Source organism: Notolabrus celidotus, chromosome 12 (genome assembly GCF_009762535.1).
Source record: "Notolabrus celidotus isolate fNotCel1 chromosome 12, fNotCel1.pri, whole genome shotgun sequence".
In the NCBI taxonomy this organism is placed as follows: domain Eukaryota; kingdom Metazoa; phylum Chordata; class Actinopteri; order Labriformes; family Labridae; genus Notolabrus; species Notolabrus celidotus.
Window position 1 is genome coordinate 1077799 of NC_048283.1, and position 23031 is coordinate 1100829.

At 45.2% G+C, this 23031-nt stretch overlaps 1 protein-coding gene across 3 annotated transcripts in view; it reads right to left on the reverse strand.

Annotated features, from left to right (window-relative positions):
• Positions 1 to 413: 413 nt before the first annotated feature.
• The window catches only part of bmper (BMP binding endothelial regulator), a 55464-nt gene continuing 32846 nt past the window's right edge, over positions 414 to 23031 (reverse strand). For all 3 annotated transcript variants that reach the window (XM_034698703.1, XM_034698705.1, XM_034698704.1), the window contains 14 exons: positions 20855 to 20954; positions 16390 to 16472; positions 15805 to 15895; positions 15322 to 15404; positions 14803 to 14902; positions 14572 to 14681; positions 14288 to 14422; positions 13220 to 13324; positions 9529 to 9574; positions 8872 to 9041; positions 6624 to 6825; positions 6182 to 6524; positions 5941 to 6071; positions 414 to 1466 (listed from right to left, as the gene is read on the reverse strand). In XM_034698703.1, coding sequence (XP_034554594.1) covers positions 1285 to 1466; positions 5941 to 6071; positions 6182 to 6524; positions 6624 to 6825; positions 8872 to 9041; positions 9529 to 9574; positions 13220 to 13324; positions 14288 to 14422; positions 14572 to 14681; positions 14803 to 14902; positions 15322 to 15404; positions 15805 to 15895; positions 16390 to 16472; positions 20855 to 20954 — 1881 coding nt within the window. In that variant the 3' untranslated portion in view covers positions 414 to 1284. The remainder of the gene's footprint in view (positions 1467 to 5940; positions 6072 to 6181; positions 6525 to 6623; positions 6826 to 8871; positions 9042 to 9528; positions 9575 to 13219; positions 13325 to 14287; positions 14423 to 14571; positions 14682 to 14802; positions 14903 to 15321; positions 15405 to 15804; positions 15896 to 16389; positions 16473 to 20854; positions 20955 to 23031) is intronic.

Consider the following 23031-nt stretch of genomic DNA (forward strand, 5'->3'; position numbering starts at 1 on the left):
CTTTGTCAGTCTTAAAGATGCAGAAAAGCCTCTGCTACTGACTTCAGTGCACGGCATAATATTTGCAGAAGAGCCAATCCTGACGTTTGGATGATACATCGATGCATCCATGGCAAAATGTAAATCTGAAAATATTTTTGCAGCAAAAAAAAAGTGAAAGGCATCTTTGGAAATGTTTTGCAGCCCCCTTGTTGCAAAGTTGGTTGCGTGTAGTTTGATCAAATATGAATAAAGAAAACTTTGGTGACACTGGAAGTGTAATAGTTTTGTTTAGGGCAGATTTAACCCTCCTCAAATTAAAGGTTTGGCTTTGCTGAAAGTTAAAGACACCTTCAGTTCTTCTTCAGGTCCTTTGGGAATCTGAATCAGCGACGTCTGAGTACGTTTCAGAGAGTAAAGACAACAGTCAGAGATGAACTTCCATAAAAGATTATATTGCTGGTCTTAAATAATTAATGTCAAGTGAAACATATGCTAAGATGAACACCTTCAGTTTGATACGAACCACAACAACCTGTACACGGAGCAGAACACAATACAGTACTTTTTCCCTGCGGCGGTGCAACGACTGAGTCACATTTCTCTTCAAACAGTAACACAAAGTACACCAAGACACATACATAAATAGCTTCTGTTTCCCTTTCAATCACTTATAACTCATTTATATTCATGATTCTGGCTCTGCTACGACATATCATCTGACCGGTATATAAATTAACAACATCAACAACAATAATAATAATAATATTAATAATAATTAGATCAATAATAATATAAAAGCTGTCTGTCTTTCATATAAATCTGGCTAGCTTACAGTATGAAATGATGGAATAGAGATCAGAGTTCCTCTGCTTTGAATCGCCGTATTCCACAAGCAGAAGTTCAGTTTCCCACTTTTCAATGTTTTTGGAGGAAACTCGGACGCCATGTTGGCTCAAACAGGAGTCCACAGGCACACAGTTGTTTCCTGGAAGTCTATGGCAGCGTGGGTAAACGTTCCTCACATGGCAGAGTGCGAAATCTCCAAAGAGGGCCCCTGAGTTTCTCTGAGGAGTTCAGTTCTTCCTGAAGCAGCGCCCCCAGTGGCGGTGAATGGTACTACAAGAAGCAGAGGCGAGCATCTCCACCCTCTGCAGCGTTCCCTCACGAGGATTCAGACCCTGAGTACCTCTTCATATCAGTCCACTTTAAAGACCTGTGTCCTCGTTTGGCCCCCTGACTCTGATACTGTGAATGGTTGCACCTGACTGTCAGTCGACCCCCCTCCCTCCTGGATCACAAGGGTCACCGTCCGGGGCAGGATGTGGGTTTGATGCAGCGTCCCTGAAACAGCACTAGGTTAGCGGGGCAGTGACAGCCGGCCACACAGGGCTTGTGGCACGGTCCGATCTCATTCCAGTTGTCGCAGGTTTTGGTGCAGCCCGGTCCGCATGTGTCGTACACCGCTCCGTGTTTACACTGAGTGGCTGAGAAGAGGAGAGAGGAGGGGAAACAGAAGTTTAGGGACCTACAAAAGCAGCAAATTAGATTTCATTTTGTTGTTAATCAGGCTAGCTGTAACCCTAACCCTAAACCCTAACCCTAACCCTAACCCTAACTGTAACCCTAACCCTAACTGTAACCCTAACCCTAACCCTAACCCTAACTGTAACCCTAACCCTAAGCCTAGCTGTAACCCTAACCGTAGCTGTAACCCTAACCCTAACCCTAACCCTAGCTGTAACCCTAACCCTAACCCTAACCCTAATCCTAACTGTAACCCTAACCCTAACTGTAACCCTAACCCTAACCCTAATCCTAGCTGTAACCCTAACCCTAACCCTAACTGTAACCCTAACCCTGACCCTAACCCTAACTGTAACCCTAACCCTAACCCTAGCTGTAACCCTAACCCTAACCCTAGCTGTAACCCTAACCATAGCTGTAACCCTAACCATAGCTGTAACCCTAACCCTAACCCTAGCTGTAACCCTAACCCTAACCCTAGCTGTAACCCTAACCATAGCTGTAACCCTAACCCTAACCCTAGCTGTAACCCTAACCCTAACCTTAATCCTGTAACCCTAACCCTAACCTTGTAACCCTAACCCTAACCCTAGCTGTAACCCTAACCCTAACCTTAATCCTGTAACCCTAACCGTAGCTGTAACCCTAACCCTAACCTTGTAACCCTAACCCTAACCCTAGCTGTAACCCTAACCCTAACCCTAACCCTAGCTGTAACCCTAACCCTAACCCTAATCCTGTAACCCTAACCCTAGCTGTAACCCTAACCCTAATCCTGTAACCCTAACCCTAGCTGTAACCCTAACCCTAACCCTGTAACCCCAACCCTAGCTGTATACCTAACCCTAACCCTGTAACCCTAACCCTAACCGTAGCTGTAACCCTAACCCTAACCCTAATCCTGTAACCCTAACCCTAACCCTAATCCTGTAACCCTAACCCTAATCCTGTAACCCTAACCCTAATCCTGTAACCCTAACCCTAGCTGTAACCCTAACCCTAACCCTGTAACCCTAACCCTAGCTGTAACCCTGTAACCCTAACCCTAATCCTGTAACCCTAACCCTAGCTGTAACCCTGTAACCCTAACCCTAACTGTAACCCTAACCCTAACCCTAGCTGTAACCCTAACCCTGTAACCCTAACCCTAGCTGTAACCCTGTAACCCTAACCCTAATCCTGTAACCCTAACCCTAGCTGTAACCCTGTAACCCTAACCCTAGCTGTAACCCTGTAACCCTAACCCTAGCTGTAACCCTAACCCTAGCTGTAACCCTGTAACCCTAACCCTAATCCTGTAACCCTAACCCTAATCCTGTAACCCTAACCCTAGCTGTAACCCTGTAACCCCAACCCTAGCTGTAACCCTAGCTGTAACCCTAACCCTAGCTGTAACCCTAACCCTAATCCTGTAACCCTAACCCTAACCCTAGCTGTAACCCTAACCCTAACCCTATCCCTAGCTGTAACCCTAACCCTAGCTGTAACCCTAACCCTAACCTTGTAACCCTAACCCTAACCCTAGCTGTAACCCTAACCCTAACCTTGTAACCCTAACCCTAACCCTAACCCTAGCTGTAACCCTAACCCTAGCTGTAACCCTAACCCTGTAACACTAACCCTAGCTGTAACCCTAACCCTGTAACCCTAACCCTAACCCTGTAACCCTAACCCTAGCTGTAACCCTAACCCTAACCCTATAACCCTAACCCTAACCCTGTAACCCTAACCGTAGCTGTAACCATAACCCTAACCCTAACCCTAGCTGTAACCCTAACCCTAGCTGTAACCCTAACCCTAACCTTGTAACCCTAACCCTAACCCTAGCTGTAACCCTAACCCTAACCCTAACCCTAACCCTAGCTGTAACCCTAACCCTAACTGTAACCCTAACCCTGTAACACTAACCCTAGCTGTAACCCTAACCCTAGCTGTAACCCTAACCCTGTAACACTAACCCTAGCTGTAACCCTAACCCTGTAACCCTAACCCTAACCCTGTAACCCTAACCCTAGCTGTAACCCTAACCCTATAACCCTAACCCTAACCCTGTAACCCTAACCGTAGCTGTAACCATAACCCTAACCCTAATCCTGTAACCCTAACCCTAACCCTAATCCTGTAACCCTAACCCTAATCCTGTAACCCTAACCCTAACCCTGTAACCCTAACCCTAGCTGTAACCCTAACCCTAGCTGTAACCCTAGCTGTCACCCTAACCCTAACCCTGTAACCCTAACCCTAGCTGTAACCCTAACCCTGACCCTGTAACCCTAACCCTAGCTGTAACCCTGTAACCCTAACCCTAACCCTAACCCTAACTGTAACCCTGTAACCCCAACCCTAGCTGTAACCCTAGCTGTAACCCTAACCCTAGCTGTAACCCTAACCCTAATCCTGTAACCCTAACCCTAACCCTAGCTGTAACCCTAACCCTAACCCTAACCCTAGCTGTAACCCTAACCCTAGCTGTAACCCTAACCCTAACCTTGTAACCCTAACCCTAACCCTAGCTGTAACCCTAACCCTAACCTTGTAACCCTAACCCTAACCCTAACCCTAGCTGTAACCCTAACCCTAGCTGTAACCCTAACCCTGTAACACTAACCCTAGCTGTAACCCTAACCCTGTAACCCTAACCCTAACCCTGTAACCCTAACCCTAGCTGTAACCCTAACCCTAACCCTATAACCCTAACCCTAACCCTGTAACCCTAACCGTAGCTGTAACCCTAACCCTAGCTGTAACCCTAACCCTAACCTTGTAACCCTAACCCTAACCCTAGCTGTAACCCTAACCCTAGCTGTAACCCTAACCCTAACCTTGTAACCCTAACCCTAACCCTAGCTGTAACCCTAACCCTAACCCTAACCCTAACCCTAGCTGTAACCCTAACCCTAACCTTGTAACCCTAACCCTAACCCTAACCCTAGCTGTAACCCTAACCCTAGCTGTAACCCTAACCCTGTAACACTAACCCTAGCTGTAACCCTAACCCTGTAACCCTAACCCTAACCCTGTAACCCTAACCCTAGCTGTAACCCTAACCCTATAACCCTAACCCTAACCCTGTAACCCTAACCGTAGCTGTAACCATAACCCTAACCCTAATCCTGTAACCCTAACCCTAACCCTAATCCTGTAACCCTAACCCTAATCCTGTAACCCTAACCCTAACCCTGTAACCCTAACCCTAGCTGTAACCCTAACCCTAGCTGTAACCCTAGCTGTCACCCTAACCCTAACCCTGTAACCCTAACCCTAGCTGTAACCCTAACCCTGACCCTGTAACCCTAACCCTAGCTGTAACCCTGTAACCCTAACCCTAACCCTAACCCTAACTGTAACCCTAACCCTAACCCTAGCTGTAACCCTAGCTGTAACCCTAACCCTAACCCTAACCCTGTAACCCTAACCCTAATCCTGTAACCCTAACCCTAGCTGTAACCCTGTAACCCTAACCCTAACCCTAACCCTATCTGTAACCCTAACCCTAACCCTAACCCTAACCCTGTAACCCTAACCCTAGCTGTAACCCTAACCCTAGCTGTAACCCTAACCCTGTAACCCTAACCCTAGCTGTAACCCTAACCCTAGCTGTAACCCTAACCCTAGCTGTAACCCTAACCCTAGCTGTAACCCTAACCCTGACCCTTCAACCCTAACCCTAGCTGTAACGCTAACCCTAGCTGTCACCCTAACCCTAACCCTGTAACCCTAACCCTAGCTGTAACCCTAACCCTGACCCTGTAACCCTAACCCTAGCTGTAACCCTGTAACCCTAACCCTAACCCTAACTGTAACCCTAACCCTAACCCTAGCTGTAACCCTAGCTGTAACCCTAACCCTAACCCTAACCCTAACCCTGTAACCCTAACCCTAATCCTGTAACCCTAACCCTAGCTGTAACCCTAACCCTGACCCTGTAACCCTAACCCTAGCTGTAACCCTAACCCTAACCCTGTAACCCTAACCCTGATCCTGTAACCCTAACCCTAGCTGTCACCCTAACCCTAACCCTGTAACCCTAACCCTAGCTGTAACCCTAACCCTGACCCTGTAACCCTAACCCTAGCTGTAACCCTGTAACCCTAACCCTAACCCTAACCCTAACCCTATCTGTAACCCTAACCCTAACCCTAACCCTAACCCTGTAACCCTAACCCTAGCTGTAACCCTAACCCTAGCTGTAACCCTAACCCTGTAACCCTAACCCTAGCTGTAACCCTAACCCTGTAACCCTAACCCTAGCTGCATCTCTAGGATCCTTGTGTTGCTGCTCTTTCATTAAGTCAGGGTTATAATGAGACACTAAAAATGGTCTCGTTGCACACAAAGAAATGTGGTCAGTCTGACTCGTGTTTGATAAATGTCTCTAAATCTTCATGTTGGTGTCCTCCTGTCTTTGACTTAAAGACTTTAAACTTCACTCACCCATACAGGCGGTGTCAGGCCTCCAGATGACGGGCACTCCTTCCCTCTCACAGGCCCGACTGTAGGCGATGAAGGACTCACAGTAGCAGTTTTTATGGACCGGACACTCACACATATCAGTGACACACGACCTGAAGAAGACCATTATGTTAATGAAAGTATCATCCATCTGAAGACAAACAGGCACCTGACTTCACATCTCATCAAATTGCACCATCAATTCACTTTCAGGGTCTCTCACCTGTAAAAGGGAGCGAAGTCTACCACACGGTGGCACTTCTGAAACTCCCACGACTTTATCTTCTGGCACTCTCGGTGGGCGCGGAACTTCACTTTGACGCTGCCGGGGCACAGGAAGGAAGTGGGTCGGCGAGGCGGGTGCTGCTGGGAGCACACTTCGTTCCCCTCGACCCGCCAGGACTCGGCAAACTCATCCACGTCGAACTTGAAGTGTCCGTCGCCTCCCATGGTGTCGTCTCGCTTGTGGCCGTTGTAGTTCCCACAAAGGCCGCAGAGGCGACCGCGAAGATGGGGGGCGGCTACGACCTCCACGAAACTGTCACCGTCCCATGTGATCTCCAGACCTGCAGGCGGAGGCGGAGCGGGATCAAGAGAGTGATGTTAGGACTGAATATTCAAACATTCAGACGTCACACACTCCTCAAGCAGCGTCATCTACCAACCTGCAATAGTGGTGAGTTTAAGCAGGTAGCCGTCCAGGTCGATGTGCACTCCTGGACCGTGGTAGGGGAGGGCGATACGGGTGCCGTTTCTCCGGACTGTCAAGTGCTGATGGAGACTGAGGACAAGACCTCCCAGCCGGATCTCAACAGACTGAGTCCAGGAGAAGGAGCGAGTGCGCCGGGCATCGTTCTTTACCAACACCTGGTGCAAGAAACGAAACATAATGCACGTGAGGCTCCCTGAAATTTGTGATCTATCAGTTCAAACAGAGAAAAAAATGTCCAGGTTCAGGATTTTGAGTCTTGGTCAAACACTTGAAGGTGTATTTTTACGCACAAGTGTGACTGTAACATCCAACGTCTGAGGAAATAAGAGCTTAGCAACAAAATTTAAGATCAAGGACGTATAGATGTGTCTCATATAAAAATGTTTTCCTCCAACATTTAAAGAACTTAACCCTTTTCTTATCTTGTAGGGAGTTAGACGAAAATATTTACTTAAATTTCTACTCAGTGTTTAGCTAGCTTAGCATAAATAGTAAGCTAGAGGGAAAGTGCAAGCCTTACACTCCCTAATGTGCCTTTAAAAACTTCCAGGCTGTCTCAGTTTCATGCTTGACCATCGTTAATCTAATTCAGGTAGAATTCACCAATGAAAGGGTGAAAATGAAAAAACTGCAGTTCCTCGAGTGACCACTTGAGGCCAGTTCCAAAAGCCAAGGAATCCTCATTAGAGCTCATATTAAAAAGCCAACTTCCCTCCAAGTCTCTGAACGCTGTCTTTTATCTTATAGGCTGCTTACTGCTAAGAAACTGATCCTCCTATTTTGGAAGAAGAAAGAAGCACCTACCCTCAAAGTATGGTTAACAGAGATTACAGACACACTTCACTTAGAGAGAATTAGATTTGTTCTTAACAACAGACTTGAGAAGTTTGAGAAAATTTGGCGCCCACTGATCTCCTTTTTGCAGAATTGAAATGATCAACTTTGTGTACACTGTCAGGTAGCACTCCTTGGGAGGGTTGAGGGAGGGGGGAGGGTGGGATAGTTATAGTTATAGTTATAGTTCTACTGTCTACTCTATGAGGAAGACATCTTTGCCTGATAATAAGGAATTAATAATCCGAATTAGTGACGAAATAATGTCTGTAAGGCCAGGCTTTTGATTTATAATGTTACATGAAAATTGAATGTCGATGTGGATGCTTTGTGGAGATCCTGTTTTTCCTTAATAAACATATTAGAAACACAAAAAGCCAACTTCCACAGCAGAATTGAACATGTTTAAAGCCCTTATTACCCGGCTCTCTGAATGATCTTCCATCTGTGTAAGATGCTTGATTCTGATTGGTCAAAACCCCTTGACAGCGGTTATTAACTTTCACTAACATGAGCAACACCAGAGACAAACTGATCACACGTCATGTCAAATCAATCCACTGAAAGGAGTTCAGACACATTTAGCTTCTGCTTGTTGACACCACAGACCGTAAGGTGAGGGGAAACTGTTAGCTTCAAAACAATGTGTTTAGCTTCAGTTAGCATGCTAAATCAGCAGCACATTTCCATATTGGATCCTGTCCATCAACATGATCAAGGAGCAAAGAAAGAAGACAGAAACTTAAACCCTGAGTGGTGGTGATGAGAGCAGCAGGGTTCAAAGTTGTGACATTTGTTTGTTTTTAAAGGTGTGTGAACCGCAGAGCTCAGAGAAGAAGGAGAGCTGAATGAGGATGTCTCACCCTGTCGGGATTCTATTTCCCATAAGTTCCTGCTAACCGTACATTATCCCTTTTTTATTCATAGCAACTGTTCAGGGGGGTCATAACTCATCATCTTTGAATGTATTAAATCTAAGAGTCAAGCATAATCAGGGGCATTGCTGATTTGACAGACAGGCAGATAAGCTACGGCCTCAACTGCACATCCCTGCAGCATTTTCCAATATGGCGGCGGCCATCTTTGGGCTTCATAATGAGTGACGTCACTGAGACTAAGTTTTATTTAGTCTGTGGACAAAACCAACCCTAAGTCTTAATGTACCCAGCTGGTTCTTTGATGGCTATCGTATGAGAATCATTTGACTTGAGTTTTCTTGCTGCTTCAGCTGCTGATGCTAAGCTAGGCTAAACACACCCAGAAGCAGTTTCTCACCCTCATCTTCATCTTGTCAGAAGACTAAAGAAAATATCAGTACACTCTTATAAAGGCTCTCAAGTGTCCAGAACTTCAAACTTTCATCCTACCATGAAGTTGGAGTCTTGGCCGTTGATGTTGATGTTATTCCCAGGTCCACCAGAGGAGGCGCCACCGCAGTCACGAGTCAGCACGTACTGACAGGTTCCCTGAAAGTTAAAGGTCCTGCCATCGAAGGTGTTGTAGTGAGGGTCTCCAAAGACCGTGCACACACCGGGCTCTGCAGAGAGAGGGAGGGAGGGGAAGACAAAGAGACGTTAAGATGGAGAAATAGACGAACACATACGAATAAAAATGGAAAACAGAAGATGATCCGATCCTGACAGCCAGCAGCAAGTATAGCTCTAAGATAATAAAAGGGGGAACGTGAGACATTAGTCTGACTCACTCAGAGGTGGATCTGCGCTGTGGTTCGAATGTTTGCTTTAGCAGCTAAACTCTCGTCTCTGTAGTGAAGAGAAGCGTTTCATGGAGTCTTTGTAGTCCTGAAATGGTGCATTTAAAGCCATATTCTGCGACCACAGTCTGGACTGACGTTCATGGGAAATGCTCGGCTCACGCTAAAAAGCTGGACTCAGATTTGTTTTCATTGCCTCTAAAAGGAAATCTATATATTTTAACATATTCTGAGACTTCTGAAGGACTCAGACTCAAGACGTTGGTTTGAATGTTTAGGGATGTGTGAGGGTTGAGGAGGACTTACTCACTTTCAGTGCAGACTGGACAGCAGCCGGTCCTGTTCAGGATCTTATTCTGCAGAAGAGGAGACACAGACACGGTGTTAGAATCACTCTGAGGAATATCAGGAAGGAGGGATAGACAATCTCTGATGAAACGCAGACACAGAGGAGGGTGAGAACATCTCAAGAAGTTCAGACATGTAGATCTGAAATGCACGAAACTGAAAGGTTAACTCGGCTTGACAGGAAGGACGGCTGTTTGAGGGGATTTGTGCTGTTTTCAAGTCCTGGACAGAATCTTGAATGATCAACAGGTACATGGAGTTTAGGAACTGCTCCAGCAGCTGCAAGACTGGCTGTAAAAGTGGCAACTTAAAAAGGCCAGGATGATCAAAATGTGCACTTTAAGCTTTCCTCTCAGCTGAAAACTTCATATGACAGGAGCTAAAATAAATCTGGTGACCGTGCACCGTAGGTCAACCAGACTCTGGAGACATCCAGGCAACAAAGGGTTAAACTGACAGGGATGAAAACACCTTCTTTCCACATTAGTTGGCAGAGATAACAAAGGCAGGAGTTCTGTTTTCAAGCCGTCACTCAAACAGACAGAACAGAAATTAAATGAAAGGTTGAAACGGAGGAAAAGTTCCCACTTCGACGAGTTCACAGTCAAACCAGGACGACCACAAAGACACCGATACTCCCGCTTCAACCGCTGAACTCTGTCTGTGTAACGGGAAACTCTGCGCGTGCGTGTGTGTGTGTGTGTGTGTGTGTGTGTGTGTGTGTGTGTGTGTGTACAGTATGTTTCAACTTCCATCAGAGGTGCAGATCAGAGGACTCTTTCACACACTTAGGTTTTGTTGCCTCAGGGAAGCCCTTCTTTTTTCCTGTCTCTCTCTCTCTCTCTCTCTCTCTCTCTCTCTCACACACACACACACACACACACAAACACACACACACACGCACCTCCCGTCTGTCATCACATACAGACGTACACTCAATACACACTCCAGAGTCCTAACCTCTGCACAAAGGGCAATCTCTCTCTTTGAAGAGGGCTGCCTTTTGACAAACTGAGGATACACACCAGCACACACACTCTCTTTCTCTCTCTCTAACACACACACACACACACACACACACACACACACAGTGACAGAGATTGGTTTTCAGGGGGCCTAAATATAGGGAACCTCTTCTTTGCTGTCACTCAAACGTCCCGCAGACAAAAGGCCGTACGGAGACACACTGTCTCCTCAGAGAGACGCACACACTCTGCCGACCTGCCGCTGACCGCAGGATGACAGCATGGGAGAGTGTGTGTCTGTGTGTGTGTGTGTGTGTGTGTGTGTGTGTGTGTGTGGAAGGTTGAGGTGGGCTGTGGTGACCTCTGTGAGAGATGAGCCACTTTCATAATAAGGTGAGACAGGTGTGAGTGAGCACATTGGGAGTTAGATAATGTGACCTCTGCACGTCCATGTAAAGCTAACATTGTCCTTTTATATTCACACGTGTCGTTAATTTAAAAAGGTGACAGGTGAGTCTCTCTGTGGTGTATTTAAGAAGAGGACAAAGTCTCAAATGTGACACAAAGGCAGTCCTCAGCTCAGATACTTGATTTGATTTATGGGGAAGTTGGAGACCAAGTCAACACCCTGACCAATCTGCAGCTATGAAGCTCCAAACACAACAAATTGAGCTGATCTTGGTGTTATGACCAAGCGGCAAACTGCAGTCTTAAAATATGAAGCTCATGCATAAGTGGTAAAAACTGCAGTTCCTTGAGCGTCCACTAGAGGCTGGCTGCAGAAACACAGGAAACCACATACACACCCATTCAAAAGATAAACATATAACATGTTTACAGCCTGGTTCAAAAAACAGTTTAGGTCTGAGTAGCTCATTTCTTTATCAGCACACACTGTATGAGGGTGAATGTATTATAACTTGTTATTCTTGAAGATATTAAACTTATGAGTTTGCCCAAATAAGGGCGTGGCTGACTTGATTGACAGGCGGGCACCCTGTAGCTGTTAACGAGGAGGCTAAAGGCCCGCCTCTTTACCTCACACTAGCTCGGACAGACGTTAGGCTGAGTTCATCATTTCCAATATGGCATCCACCAATAATTGGCTTCAAAAAGAGATGGATGACGTCACAGATACTACGTCCATGTACTATACTGTCTATGTTCTCCTTCTTTGGACCTCCTCTGGTAGGTACAGACCCCTGCAGACCGGGAACACCTCATAAGAGCTGCAGCTTTAAGACGCTCTGACTCAGTCGTCTAACAGTCTAACCATCACAGTTTGATTCTTTTAAAAGTTGCCCACATCAACTTCAAGGACTAAATGTTCACCTGCTGCCTGACAGATCCCACCCACTTTACCTGTCAGTGGTCAGAATGTTACGGCTGATTGTTGTGTTTTTTAATGGACCCACATTGAATGGGACTCTCTTTTCCAACCAATGGCTAGTTGTTAGAAAGTATGCACACTCTTATGCATTGAGGTCCTATAAAACTCAGAGGCTACAGCCAGTCTCTGGTAAATGCAGACTTCATATGGAGCCTGTAACTTTCTCACTTCCACCAGGAGTAGTTACGTTCATGCAGCATGTGTTATCAAAGAGGTTCAACCAAGCCAGCTCCAGGAACTACTTTCATGTGGATTGATGCTCCCTCACCTGACATGTAAAGTCTGGAGTACAAAGCAGGTAAGGTGTGGAGGTTGAGCACGATCCTTGCTGCCTTTAGAACCTCACTTCCAGCGCTCTTTGTTTATTAAATGTTTAAACACTCATTTAAGAGTCCTGCTGCACAGATCAACAGGATAAAGATGGTGAAACTGTCCCTCCCTGCAGACCACCTACATCACCCCACCGTCGTCTCCTCTGACCACAAACAACAGGTGAGGGCTTGTTGTAACCGCTGGAAGCGTGTGAACTTGGACTTACACTGACACCGGCTTTAACTGCGTGACCGCCAGTGGCCGACGGTATGTGAGGAATCCACTCCATCACCCGACGACCGACACATGACCCCTGATCCACCTCTGCGACAGGTGAGCGCAGCAAAAACCTTCCCTCTGCCAGCAGTTCACAGAGCGTTTGACAGATACTGTCACGCCGCCAGCCTGACCACAAACGCACTAAGAGGGAAACTTTTCTAACGCAGAGGAGAGGAGAAAGCTCTCTGACTTTGAAAACTCTGCTGATTTAATTCTGTGTTCTGGCAGAAGAGAGAAAGCTTTGCTACGCTTGGTTCTGAATGTTGGTTTTGGCCGCCCTGCCAGCAAAGCAGAGAAGGGAGGCTGTTTGGAGACGTCACACATGTGAAGTGAAAATGATGCAGTTCGTCATGGGCTGTAAAGTCTGAGTGTCAGGCAGATCAGTCAGGGGAGGAACATAAAGTGGAGTGACAGAGACAGAGACTGAGCTGCAGGGACAAAATCCTCCTCGGCTCCATGTTTGCTCAAAGTTCAGGGACGGTTCGCTCCATGAGTAAATGTAAAACTGTCTTAGACCTTCATGTTTGCCTGGTGAAGGACTCGGACTGAAACCCTGTAAATAAATGTGTTCTGGCGAGTTGGACAGTGTGTGGGAGTTCTGCACAGGAAACAGGCGGAGTACCTCCTGAAATCCCTAATCCCTGCAGAGTTCCTGCATTTCAAGACCTCAATGTCGCTTGCAATTGGCTGATAGGCCCGTTACTCACCGAGGGGCAGCTGGTGATTGGCACACACTGTTTGGGTCGACACTCGATGTTTCCTTGAATGCAGGCGCAGAGAGTGCAGTTCACTGACGACCACATGTCTCCTTCCTGCAAGAGAGAAGAACCAGAACATGAGTACAGCCTGACAGAGATTAACCCAACCATCATTAATCTATTCATCCATCCATCAGTTCACTTATCTGTCCACCCATCCATCAATCCCTCTGCCTTTGCACCCATCTGATAGACGCTGCACTCATCTGTCTCTTTACCTGTGCATCCATGTATCAATCTATTCATCCATCAGTGTATTGGTTCAAGCATCCATTTTTAATGCATTTACCCATCCATCTATTCTTCTATTATTCATCCATCCATCACTCCACTATCATCAGTTTCCTTATTTCATCCGTCATTGATCTGTGTTATCCATCCAGCCATTCATTCATTCATCCATAGATGCATCCATTAGTTCAAACCAATCATCCATCATCCATCCATCCATAGATTGATGCATCAATTAATCCATCCATTTATCTTATCATCTATCAATGCATCAGTCAATCCATCCATTCACCGATGTATCCATCCCTTAATGCATAAATCAATCCATCCATCAATCCATCCATCCATCCATAGATGCATCCCTTTAGTTCATTAATCCACTCACTCATCAATCCATCCATTGATGCATCCATCCATCCTTGCATCCATCCTTTCATCTAATCATCTATCAATGCATCAGTCAATTCATCCATCCACCGATGTATCAATCCATTAATGCATACATCAACCCATCCATCAATACGCCAATCTATCAATCAATCAATCAATCAATCGATGCATCAATTCATCCATGCATCCATCTATCCATTGATGTATCCATCCATCATCCATCTGTCCATTCATCCATCCATCTATCCATCCATCCTTCATCCAGCGATGCATCAATGAATCCATCCATCCATGCACTCATCCATCTGTCCATTTATCCATCCATTGATGCATCCATCCTTCTTTGCATCAATAAATCCATCCATCCATCCATCCATCCATCCATCCCTCCCTTACCCTGTAGATCTTGTTGCGGACTCTGCAGTACTTCACCTCCTCCACCTTCACAAACGACAGACACTCAGGGCAGCAGTGGTCGCCCTGACAGCTCCCCGGTCGAGAGCATCGCCTCCTGCACACCACCGTGGAGTCCTGGCAGGAAGAAGGTTCAACAGCAAGGAAGAGAAAGTTCAGAGATTTCATCAGCAGAGTTTTGTGGATCTAGAATCGAGTAACTATCCAATAGATTTATTGGGTTTATGTGTAAAATGATGAGGAACATTTGACTCCCAGGCCTGTACCTTGCAGGTGCAGGTGGTGCAGTTGTCGTGTTGGAAGGAGTTGCCGTTTTCATAAACTTCACTGTGGAACAAGCAGCTTCCCAGAGACAGATCGAACACCTTCCTCTGACCTGGAGGGGAAGAAGAAGAAAAGAAGCCACAGTTAGAAGCTTCCTGCAGAGCACGGAGGTTTTTAATCCATCACCATCCCCACACAGCTGACAGGTAAGAGAAGAGAGTATTGATGTTTACCCAGACATCTGGGGCAGCACTGTCCAGCTGGAGTGTGGCTGAGGTGGGCGGGGCAGGAAAGGACAGGACACACCTCCTTCATGCAGAGAGTCCGCCCTCCCTGCAACAACAAATCACAACGTTATGAACACCTGATTATCCTTCATGCAGCAACATTCATGCTTTCACGTCTGTATCGGCGTAAAACTACAAGAACTCTGTGAGTTTGATTTTTGTTTCAGCCCAGCCGCCTGAACGAGGTGAAAGCACATTAATACTGCAACGTGTTTATGGACGTACATGCAGGGTTTGTTTGTGTAACGGGGGAGGAGTGTTGGGGGACGAGTGGGTAAGAGGAGGGGGAGGAAAAAAATCAGAAAGAGGATGTTGTTCCAACCAAAAGTTTGGGACTCCCGGGAGACGCAGAAATAACGTATTTAGAGGACAGAGGCCCCCGAGCACAAACACTCATACACAGGTCAGAGTGTAAACACATCTGTGAGAGAGAGAGTGTGTGTGTGTGTGTGTGTGTGTACTCACAGTGCAGGTACATTTGATGCAGGGTTTGCCCTCTGGACTGAACTCCTCCTTCTCTTTGTACAGGCGACCCTCAAAGATACAGGCTGCAGGAAGAGAAGACGCACACCTTTAAACACAACTTCCTTTGTGTTGTGCTCACTTGCATGTTGATACTTTAAGACTCATATTCACAGAAAAATTACAATTAAATGCAGACATTTGAACTATTTTTGGTGCATCAGCCAAGTTTTACAATTTGGCTGATGCACCAAAGCTGGCTTAGAAAAATCACAACATTAACCATGAGATTTGTTCATCTTTGGAGGCAGAACATTAAAAAATCTCCGCTTTTTCTTTACTTTATTCTATTTGTTTGTGTTTCTTTTTAGTATCCAGAGTGTTACGTGTCTTAGTAAGACTTAAATATACAAATCAATGACATGCAAAACAAAGAACAAGCATGTTTGAGGTGAAGCTGCATCAAAAAGAAAAACTTGTACTCACTGGGGCAGGTGGGGCAGCACTTCTTGGGGTGGATTTTTGGATTCCTGCAGTGGACGACACACTGGACCTCCGACTCGGTGATGACACCTTCCTGTCACAACCAGGAAGTGAACTCTGTCTTTAGTTTGCACGTTGTAGAGGCTCGTCTTCTTTCTCTTTCTTATCTCTATATTCTATCTTCCCTTCTCTAATATCTCCATCTCTTTGTTTGCTCATCACTGTGCTACTTGTTTTCTCTAATTCTTGCATCCTTCCTCTATTTGCCTCTTCCTGTTCCCTTTGTCCATCCCATCCCGTCTAAATCTCTGCATGGATTCAGATCTGAGGTCAAAGGTTTCTATGTGACATCTGAGTTGAAACAACAGTCTGCACGCTTCACCTCTCTTCTGCTGACAGTCAGGCCACATTTAAACACACACTGAGGGTGCTCGTTTAGCTCAGTGGTTAAATCCAGCCCTATTTATGGGACGATTCCAACCTGTGGCCCCCTCACCCGCTCTATCCACTGTCCTCTCTGAATATCAGCACAAAAAACACAAGGAAACACACACTGGTACACAAACATAAACACACGCGCTCACACACCTGACAGCGTCTGCTCATGCAGGGTTTGGTGGAGCTGGTCCAGGACACTGAGCTGTTATATGATCGTCCATCCAACATGCAACCTGAGACGAAGAAGAGAGGCAAAAATTCAACATTCACAAACTTTTATAGAACATAATACACACATTTTCTCATTTTTGTGAAATATTTCTACATTTTTATTTCATTGAATGAAAGAAAAAGTTATTTTTTTAAATCAAAATGTCACACATATAAAGCTCAAAATACTCCAAAAGAACATTTTAATAAGATTAGATTAGATTAGATTTACTTCATCCTCTCTGAAGGGAAATTTCTCCATTTGCAATCATGCAAAAACATCATAGTTCAGTGCATCTTGATGAACCATAAACACAACTATAACTCTAACATAAGTTTCTTGAGTATGCACAATTTTAAAACACATTTATATGGAATAAAATAATCACAATACTCTAGTTTCCACTACAGGAAGTTAACCTAGAGACCAGGAACCTTTAGAGGAACTTGCCTGTGCTGGGACTAAAGTTTCGAATAATTCAGGGGACTTACTTCACCTCACAACATGTCCCTAGTTGAGGTTAGCATTAGATTCTAATAATATAAAAAGCAAACAGAACGCAGAAGCTGAAGTTGAATAGACAGTGATGTGCTTATAAGTTACAAAAGATGCTTTTCCACTGCAGGAACTTTCCCCAGGAACTAACTAGCGCACTTTTGAGGAAAGTTTCTGAGGTCAAAAAGCACCTCTGGTATGTCTGGTTCCTGCATGATTCGACAGCAGGACCCAGGGTCTAAATTTAGTTCAGGGGTAGTTAGTCTCTCCCTGAAAAGTACACGTTTGGGGGGTAGTACTTTCCAAAGTTCCAGGAATTTTAGAGGGTGGGCCTGCAATGCTGAATGTGTCTGATTGGTAGAGTACCCACAGTGTTTTTATGTCAACTGTCCTCCACTAAAACATCACACACACCTGTGATTCACTTGGGTTTAATAGCTGTTTAAGATTCCTCTTCTTTGAGCGTCAAAGTTTAAGGAATGGTTCCAGGAACTAAAAATTCTGGTTGAAAAGCGTCTTAAAGTAGAGTTATGTCGGTGTTACTTACTCATACTCTTTCCAAAAATCAGTCATATTGTTTAAAGTAATTTAAGCTCAGCTGAAGGAGTCCTTAGTTCCTCAAACAGCTGATCTCAGACTCAAAGGTTCTGGGTATTTTTAGTGGAAATGTGACTTTAATAGACACATTGCAGTACAGCAGCTCAGTAACTCCACACCCGCCAACCTGTCCGCTCAGCACTAAATGAAAAGCCTATTCATTTCATCAGTTACAGTAAGTGGTCTCAGATCAATGTTTAACTTTGCACACAATGAAACCCGATCAGAGGCATTGATCTGCTTTCCTCGGTGTAAATCAAACCCTGTGATACTGTGTCGCTGCAGAGGAGGACACACAGAGTCTCAGAGAGGAGGAGACTCATATCTAGACTGATATGACAACATGTGATCTCTCCTCTGGTTCCTTGGTGTTCAGAAGTTAAGTGACGTGACATAAAGTGGTTAATTAAGACACTTTTACTGAACAGTGAGCCTAATAAAGTTCAGCAGACTGGGTTTGAGTCGTTTTCTTTTTACTATGATTTCATAAAAGTGAGAAAACGGTGATATGACATGCTGGAGTCGGGGCGTTTTCCAAAGCTGAGGGACACAAAGGGGTCCTAAATTTGGTCACAGCGGCCACAAGTCGACCGCACAATAGAAAACTAACAAGGGTCGCTGTGGAAACAAGGGGCTTTCCGTGTCCGAGAGCGGCTCGTTCCACCTCTCCTAACGAAGTGCTGCGTCGTAAAAAAACGGCGAGCCGCAAACAAAGGGACCTCGCCCCTGCTGAGAGCTGGGAGGTGTGTGTCTGACTCTGTGTGTGTGTGTCTGACTCTGTGTGTGTGTGTGTGTGTGTTGCTCCTCATTGAACCACAGAACTCCATAAGAACAGAGGAAGCCAAGAAAGACTCCAGAGCGAGGACTTTTTAGTGGCTTCACACTTTTTTAAAGGCGTAATGAAGACAACATGGAAGTGATGGAAGATGCTGTTTCTCCACTGACTGACGAAGTCTGAGAAACTACTCAACGTGGACTGACCTCAGTGGAAAACAGACATCATACAAAACAATTTCTCACAACAAGATGAGTCTGAAAACTTCACTTTTGATCCATTTTGTGTGTTCATGGTAGATTATTTCAAAGTATTGTTTCATTGTGGAGATATTTAAAAGAGAAACCCGTCCATCAGGATCATTTTTAGTCTCTGGGATTGAATGTGTTGAAGGGCTTCTTTAAGCAGCTTAGTACTGCTCGCTGGGAGGTAGAGCCTTCAGTTATCAGGTCCCTCTCCTTTGGAATCATCTACCAGTCCGGGTCCGGGAGGCGGACACCCTCTCTACTTTTAAGAGTAGGCTTCAAACTTTCCTTTTTGATAAAGCTTATAGTTAGAGCTGGATCAGGCTTGGACCAGGTCTTAGTTATGCTGCTATAGGCTTAGACTGACACACTGGGATCCTGTCTTTCCCTCTCTCTCCTCTCTCTGCCTGTCTCTCACTTTAACTCTTCCTGTCCCATTAAAGTTACTAACCATAGACTTTTCTGGAGTCCCTGAGCTCCCTTGTCTCGTAGGTTCCTCTGGATCTCTGCTGTAGATTCCTTTTTTGGGGTCTGTTATTCATCCTTTCTTTCTTTACTTTCTTTCTTTCTTTCTTATCTCTATCATTCCTTCTTTCTTCCCTTCTCTCTTTCTTTCTTCCTTTCTTTCTTTCCACGTTCTTCATCCTTTACGTCTCCTTTTCTTATTCCGTCCTTTCCTTCACCATTTCTTCTCCTCTTTTTCTTTCTTCTGGTCTCCCTCTCTTCTCTCTTTTCTTAGACCTTTCTGTAGTCCCTGAGCTCCCTTGTCTCGTAGGTTCCTCTGGATCTCTGCTGTAGATTCCTTTTTTGGGTCTGTTATTCTTTCTTTCTTTCTTTCTTTCTTTCTTTCTTTCTTTCTTTCTTTCTTTCTTTCTTTCTTTCTTTCTTTCTTTCTTTCTCTCTTTCATCCCTTCATTCTTTTTTCTTCTTCATTTCATTTCATTCATTCTCTCTATTATTCCTTCTTTCCAGCTGTCCCTCTTTCCTTTCTTCTTTCTTTCTTTCTTTTTGTCTTTATTTCATTCCTTCTTTTTTCCTTCTTCCTTAATTTTCTTTCATTCTTTCATCCCTTCTTATTTCTTCTTCATTTCTTTTCATCCTTTCTTTCTTTCTTTCCTTCTTTCTTTCATTCTTTCTTTCTTTGTTATTTCCATGTTTCTTCATCCTTTGTCTCCTTTTCTTGTCCTCTTTTCCTTCACCATTTCTTCTCCTCTTTTTCTTTCTTCTGGTCTCCCTCTCTTCTCTCTTTTCTTAGACCTTTCTGGAGTCCCTGAGCTCCCTTGTCTCGTAGGTTCCTCTGGATCTCTGCTGCTGTGGACGTGCCAGACTCCAGCTGCTACAACTACTACTATCCGTCTCCCCACTATCATCTCTCTCTCTTCATCTCCCTCTATCCCTCTCTCCAACACGGTCTCAGCAGATGTGTGTCTAACATGAGTCTGGTCCTGCTGGAGGTTTCTGCCTGTTAAAGGAAGTTTGTCCTTGCCACTGTAACTCACTGATGAAGAGGGCACATCAGAGACGTCAATTTTTAAGAGCTTGTAGTTTGTATTTGATGACCCAGAAAACCTTCTCCTCAGCGTCTCAGTTTATTCTAAGTTTCATTTGTTTCATCGCAGCTTTAAGGTCTGGTTGAGTCCAGTTTGGCAGTCAGAGTCCTCAGGAGTATCGACACATAACTAACCAGGCATGGGATGAGGATGCTGGAGATGAAGGTACATTGAGGAGTTTCTGGCTCATAAAAGTGACTGTAGATCTGAGGCCTGTAAACCCAGCAGTGAACCCCTCACCAGCCGCCCAGTCTCCTCACACTGCAGCTGTTGTGTGTGTGCGTGCGTGTGTGTTTGTGCGTGTGTTTGTGTGCGTGCGTGTGTGTGTGAGGTACATGATACAGCCTTCCTCCCACAGGTCATATCCAGACCTGTACTGTACATAAAGTGGTTCCTGAAGTGTGTGTGTGTGTGTGTGTCTGTGTTTGTGTGTGTGTGTGTGTTAAGGCTCTGGTTAGCATCCATTTTTGCACTGGTGTGTTATTACAGACTCATATTAGTGCAGTGCAGCTGCAGATAAAACCCAGGGTCATTGTTTGGATCACTTTCTGTATTCTGTAATATCATGGATCATTTAAAAACATCCAAACACAGAGGTCCCTTTGTGCTTTTAATCTACAGAACATAACTTGATAAGAGGAGCTGTCATGCTCCGTCCAAAGATGATGCAAAGTTTGTTATTTTGGAACATTTTAAGATTTGTGTTTTCATGTATTCATCCACCTCCACCTGTCGGCCTTACCTTTACACCTCTCACAGCAGGCTCCAGTCTGCTTCACCACCAGAGCACAGTCCTCAGAGACCAGCGGACATTTCTCCTGTTTGCAGTCAGCCTTCCCCTCCTGAAGCAGATATAGAGAAAGAGAGAGTGTCAATTAGTAGGTGTCATATTCCCCTGCATATTGTTGACACCATCCATCCAGTTTCTTCTACTTATTCCAGATTGTTTTTTTGGAGCAGCAGTCTAAGCAAGTCTACCCAGACATCCCTCCCCTCAGCAACATTTCCCAAAACAGCTCCTCCTTGGGAATCCTGAGGTTCCCAGGTCAGTTGATATACATAACCCCTCTTGCAAGCTCTTGGTCTGACTGAGGCCTCCTCTCAGGTGGACGCACCCCAAACTCCTCTAAAGGGAGGCGTCTTTATCAATCAATCAATCAATCTTTATTTGTATAGCGCCAAATGGTTAGTAACTTTCAATGGGACAGGGAGAGTTAAAGTTAGTGATGAGGGGAAGGGGGTGGGATAGGATCCCAGTGTGTCAGTCTAAGCCTATAGCAGCATAACAAAAGCTGGTCCAAGCCTGATCCAGCTCTAACTATAAGCTTTATCAAAAAGGAAAGTTTGAAGCCTACTCTTAAAAGTAGAGAGGGTGTCTGCCTCCCGGACCCTGACTGGTAGATGATTCCAAAGGAGAGGGGCCTGATAACTGAAGGCTCTACCTCTCATACTATCAAATGACTGAAACACCTAAACTGACTCCTTTCGATGCAAAGGAGTAACAGCTCTACTCCAAGCTGAGCTCAGACACCATGAAGAGGAAGTTATTTCATCCGACTGCAACCACCATCTCATTCTTCCTGTCACTACCAAAGCTTGTGACCCAGAGATGAGGGCTGGAACGCAGATCGACTGGTAAAAAGAAGGCTTTCTCTGCACCATGACAGTCCGTCTCAACCCCCCACGACACCGATATTACCCTGTTTCAGGGTGCAATGTGTCTGCACAAAGGCATAATGATGGCAGAATTCTGTTCCAGTGCTTTTGCAGAGTTGCAAAGTGTAAGAGGCGAGTGATTTATGACCCTGCATGGGATCCTGATCCCTAACTTATTCCCAATTATTTCTGCCAGGTCTTGATTATTTATGACAATTTAAACTCTCAATAACATTTCTAATCTGCTTATCTGGACTCTCGAGTTAGGGTTTGATAAGATTTATATTCAGTTCATGTAATTTTATTTGTTCAGCTAATGGCAGTGTTCAAAGTTTGTCCAAAGATCCACAATTTTAAAACTTTCCATGTCTGGAAAACTTCAACTTCAGATATTTTATTTCACTTTTTAAAAGATTTCCACAGATGGACCCAAAACACAGAAACACACAGCTGCTTTAAAGTCGTCCTTTTTGGTCAGGATTATCACAGGATCAGAAAAACAAGAGGTCCTACATGTGAGATCTGGACAAGACGGTGGCATTAAATCAGTCAGATGAGGTACAGTCATCTCAGGGAGGAGGAGGAGGAATATCTGCTCAAAGCCTCCTGTCAGACTTTCATAAATTAAAGTCACGGTCCTGACCAAGAATCACCCAAACTGGACTTGAGATGTTTTCACAGCATCACTTTTCTCCTGATTTATCACCTCTGAGCTTTGCTATCAGACGTCATCTCCAGCTCGAGGTCTGCGGCTCTGTTTTTCAGAGTATGAAGTGACTCAGTCTTCACAGTTTAGCTGTGAATTTTCACACCAACTCAACAATCCTGCTGCCACCTCCACAAACCTGCACAGTGTGTCCAACATCACCACAAAGTGCACCGCGGGACCGGACCGGCTCTGTTTAATCCACTCCACTTTCACACCCAGCTTTTATAGCTGATTGTATCCACACGCTGGAGATGTGTGTGTGTGTGTGTGTGTGTGTGTTTTATTTTACACACTGTGAGGGTTTATAAAGTGCAGGCTGGCAGGTCCCGTGGCCCTGTGGGACTGTGGCAGCGGCTCTAACGAGGACGGATCAAAGAGGGGCGAAAATAAACCGGGGTGGTTTAATATAGCAGCAGCGCTCCAGCTAAACCCCGACCACACTGAGGACAGATGATGTCATGACAGAGGAGGGGAGGAAGAGGAGGAGGAGGAGGAGAGGAGGAAAGAGAGAGAAGAAGAAGCAAGAGGGGAAAGATATGAAGACAAACTCAGCT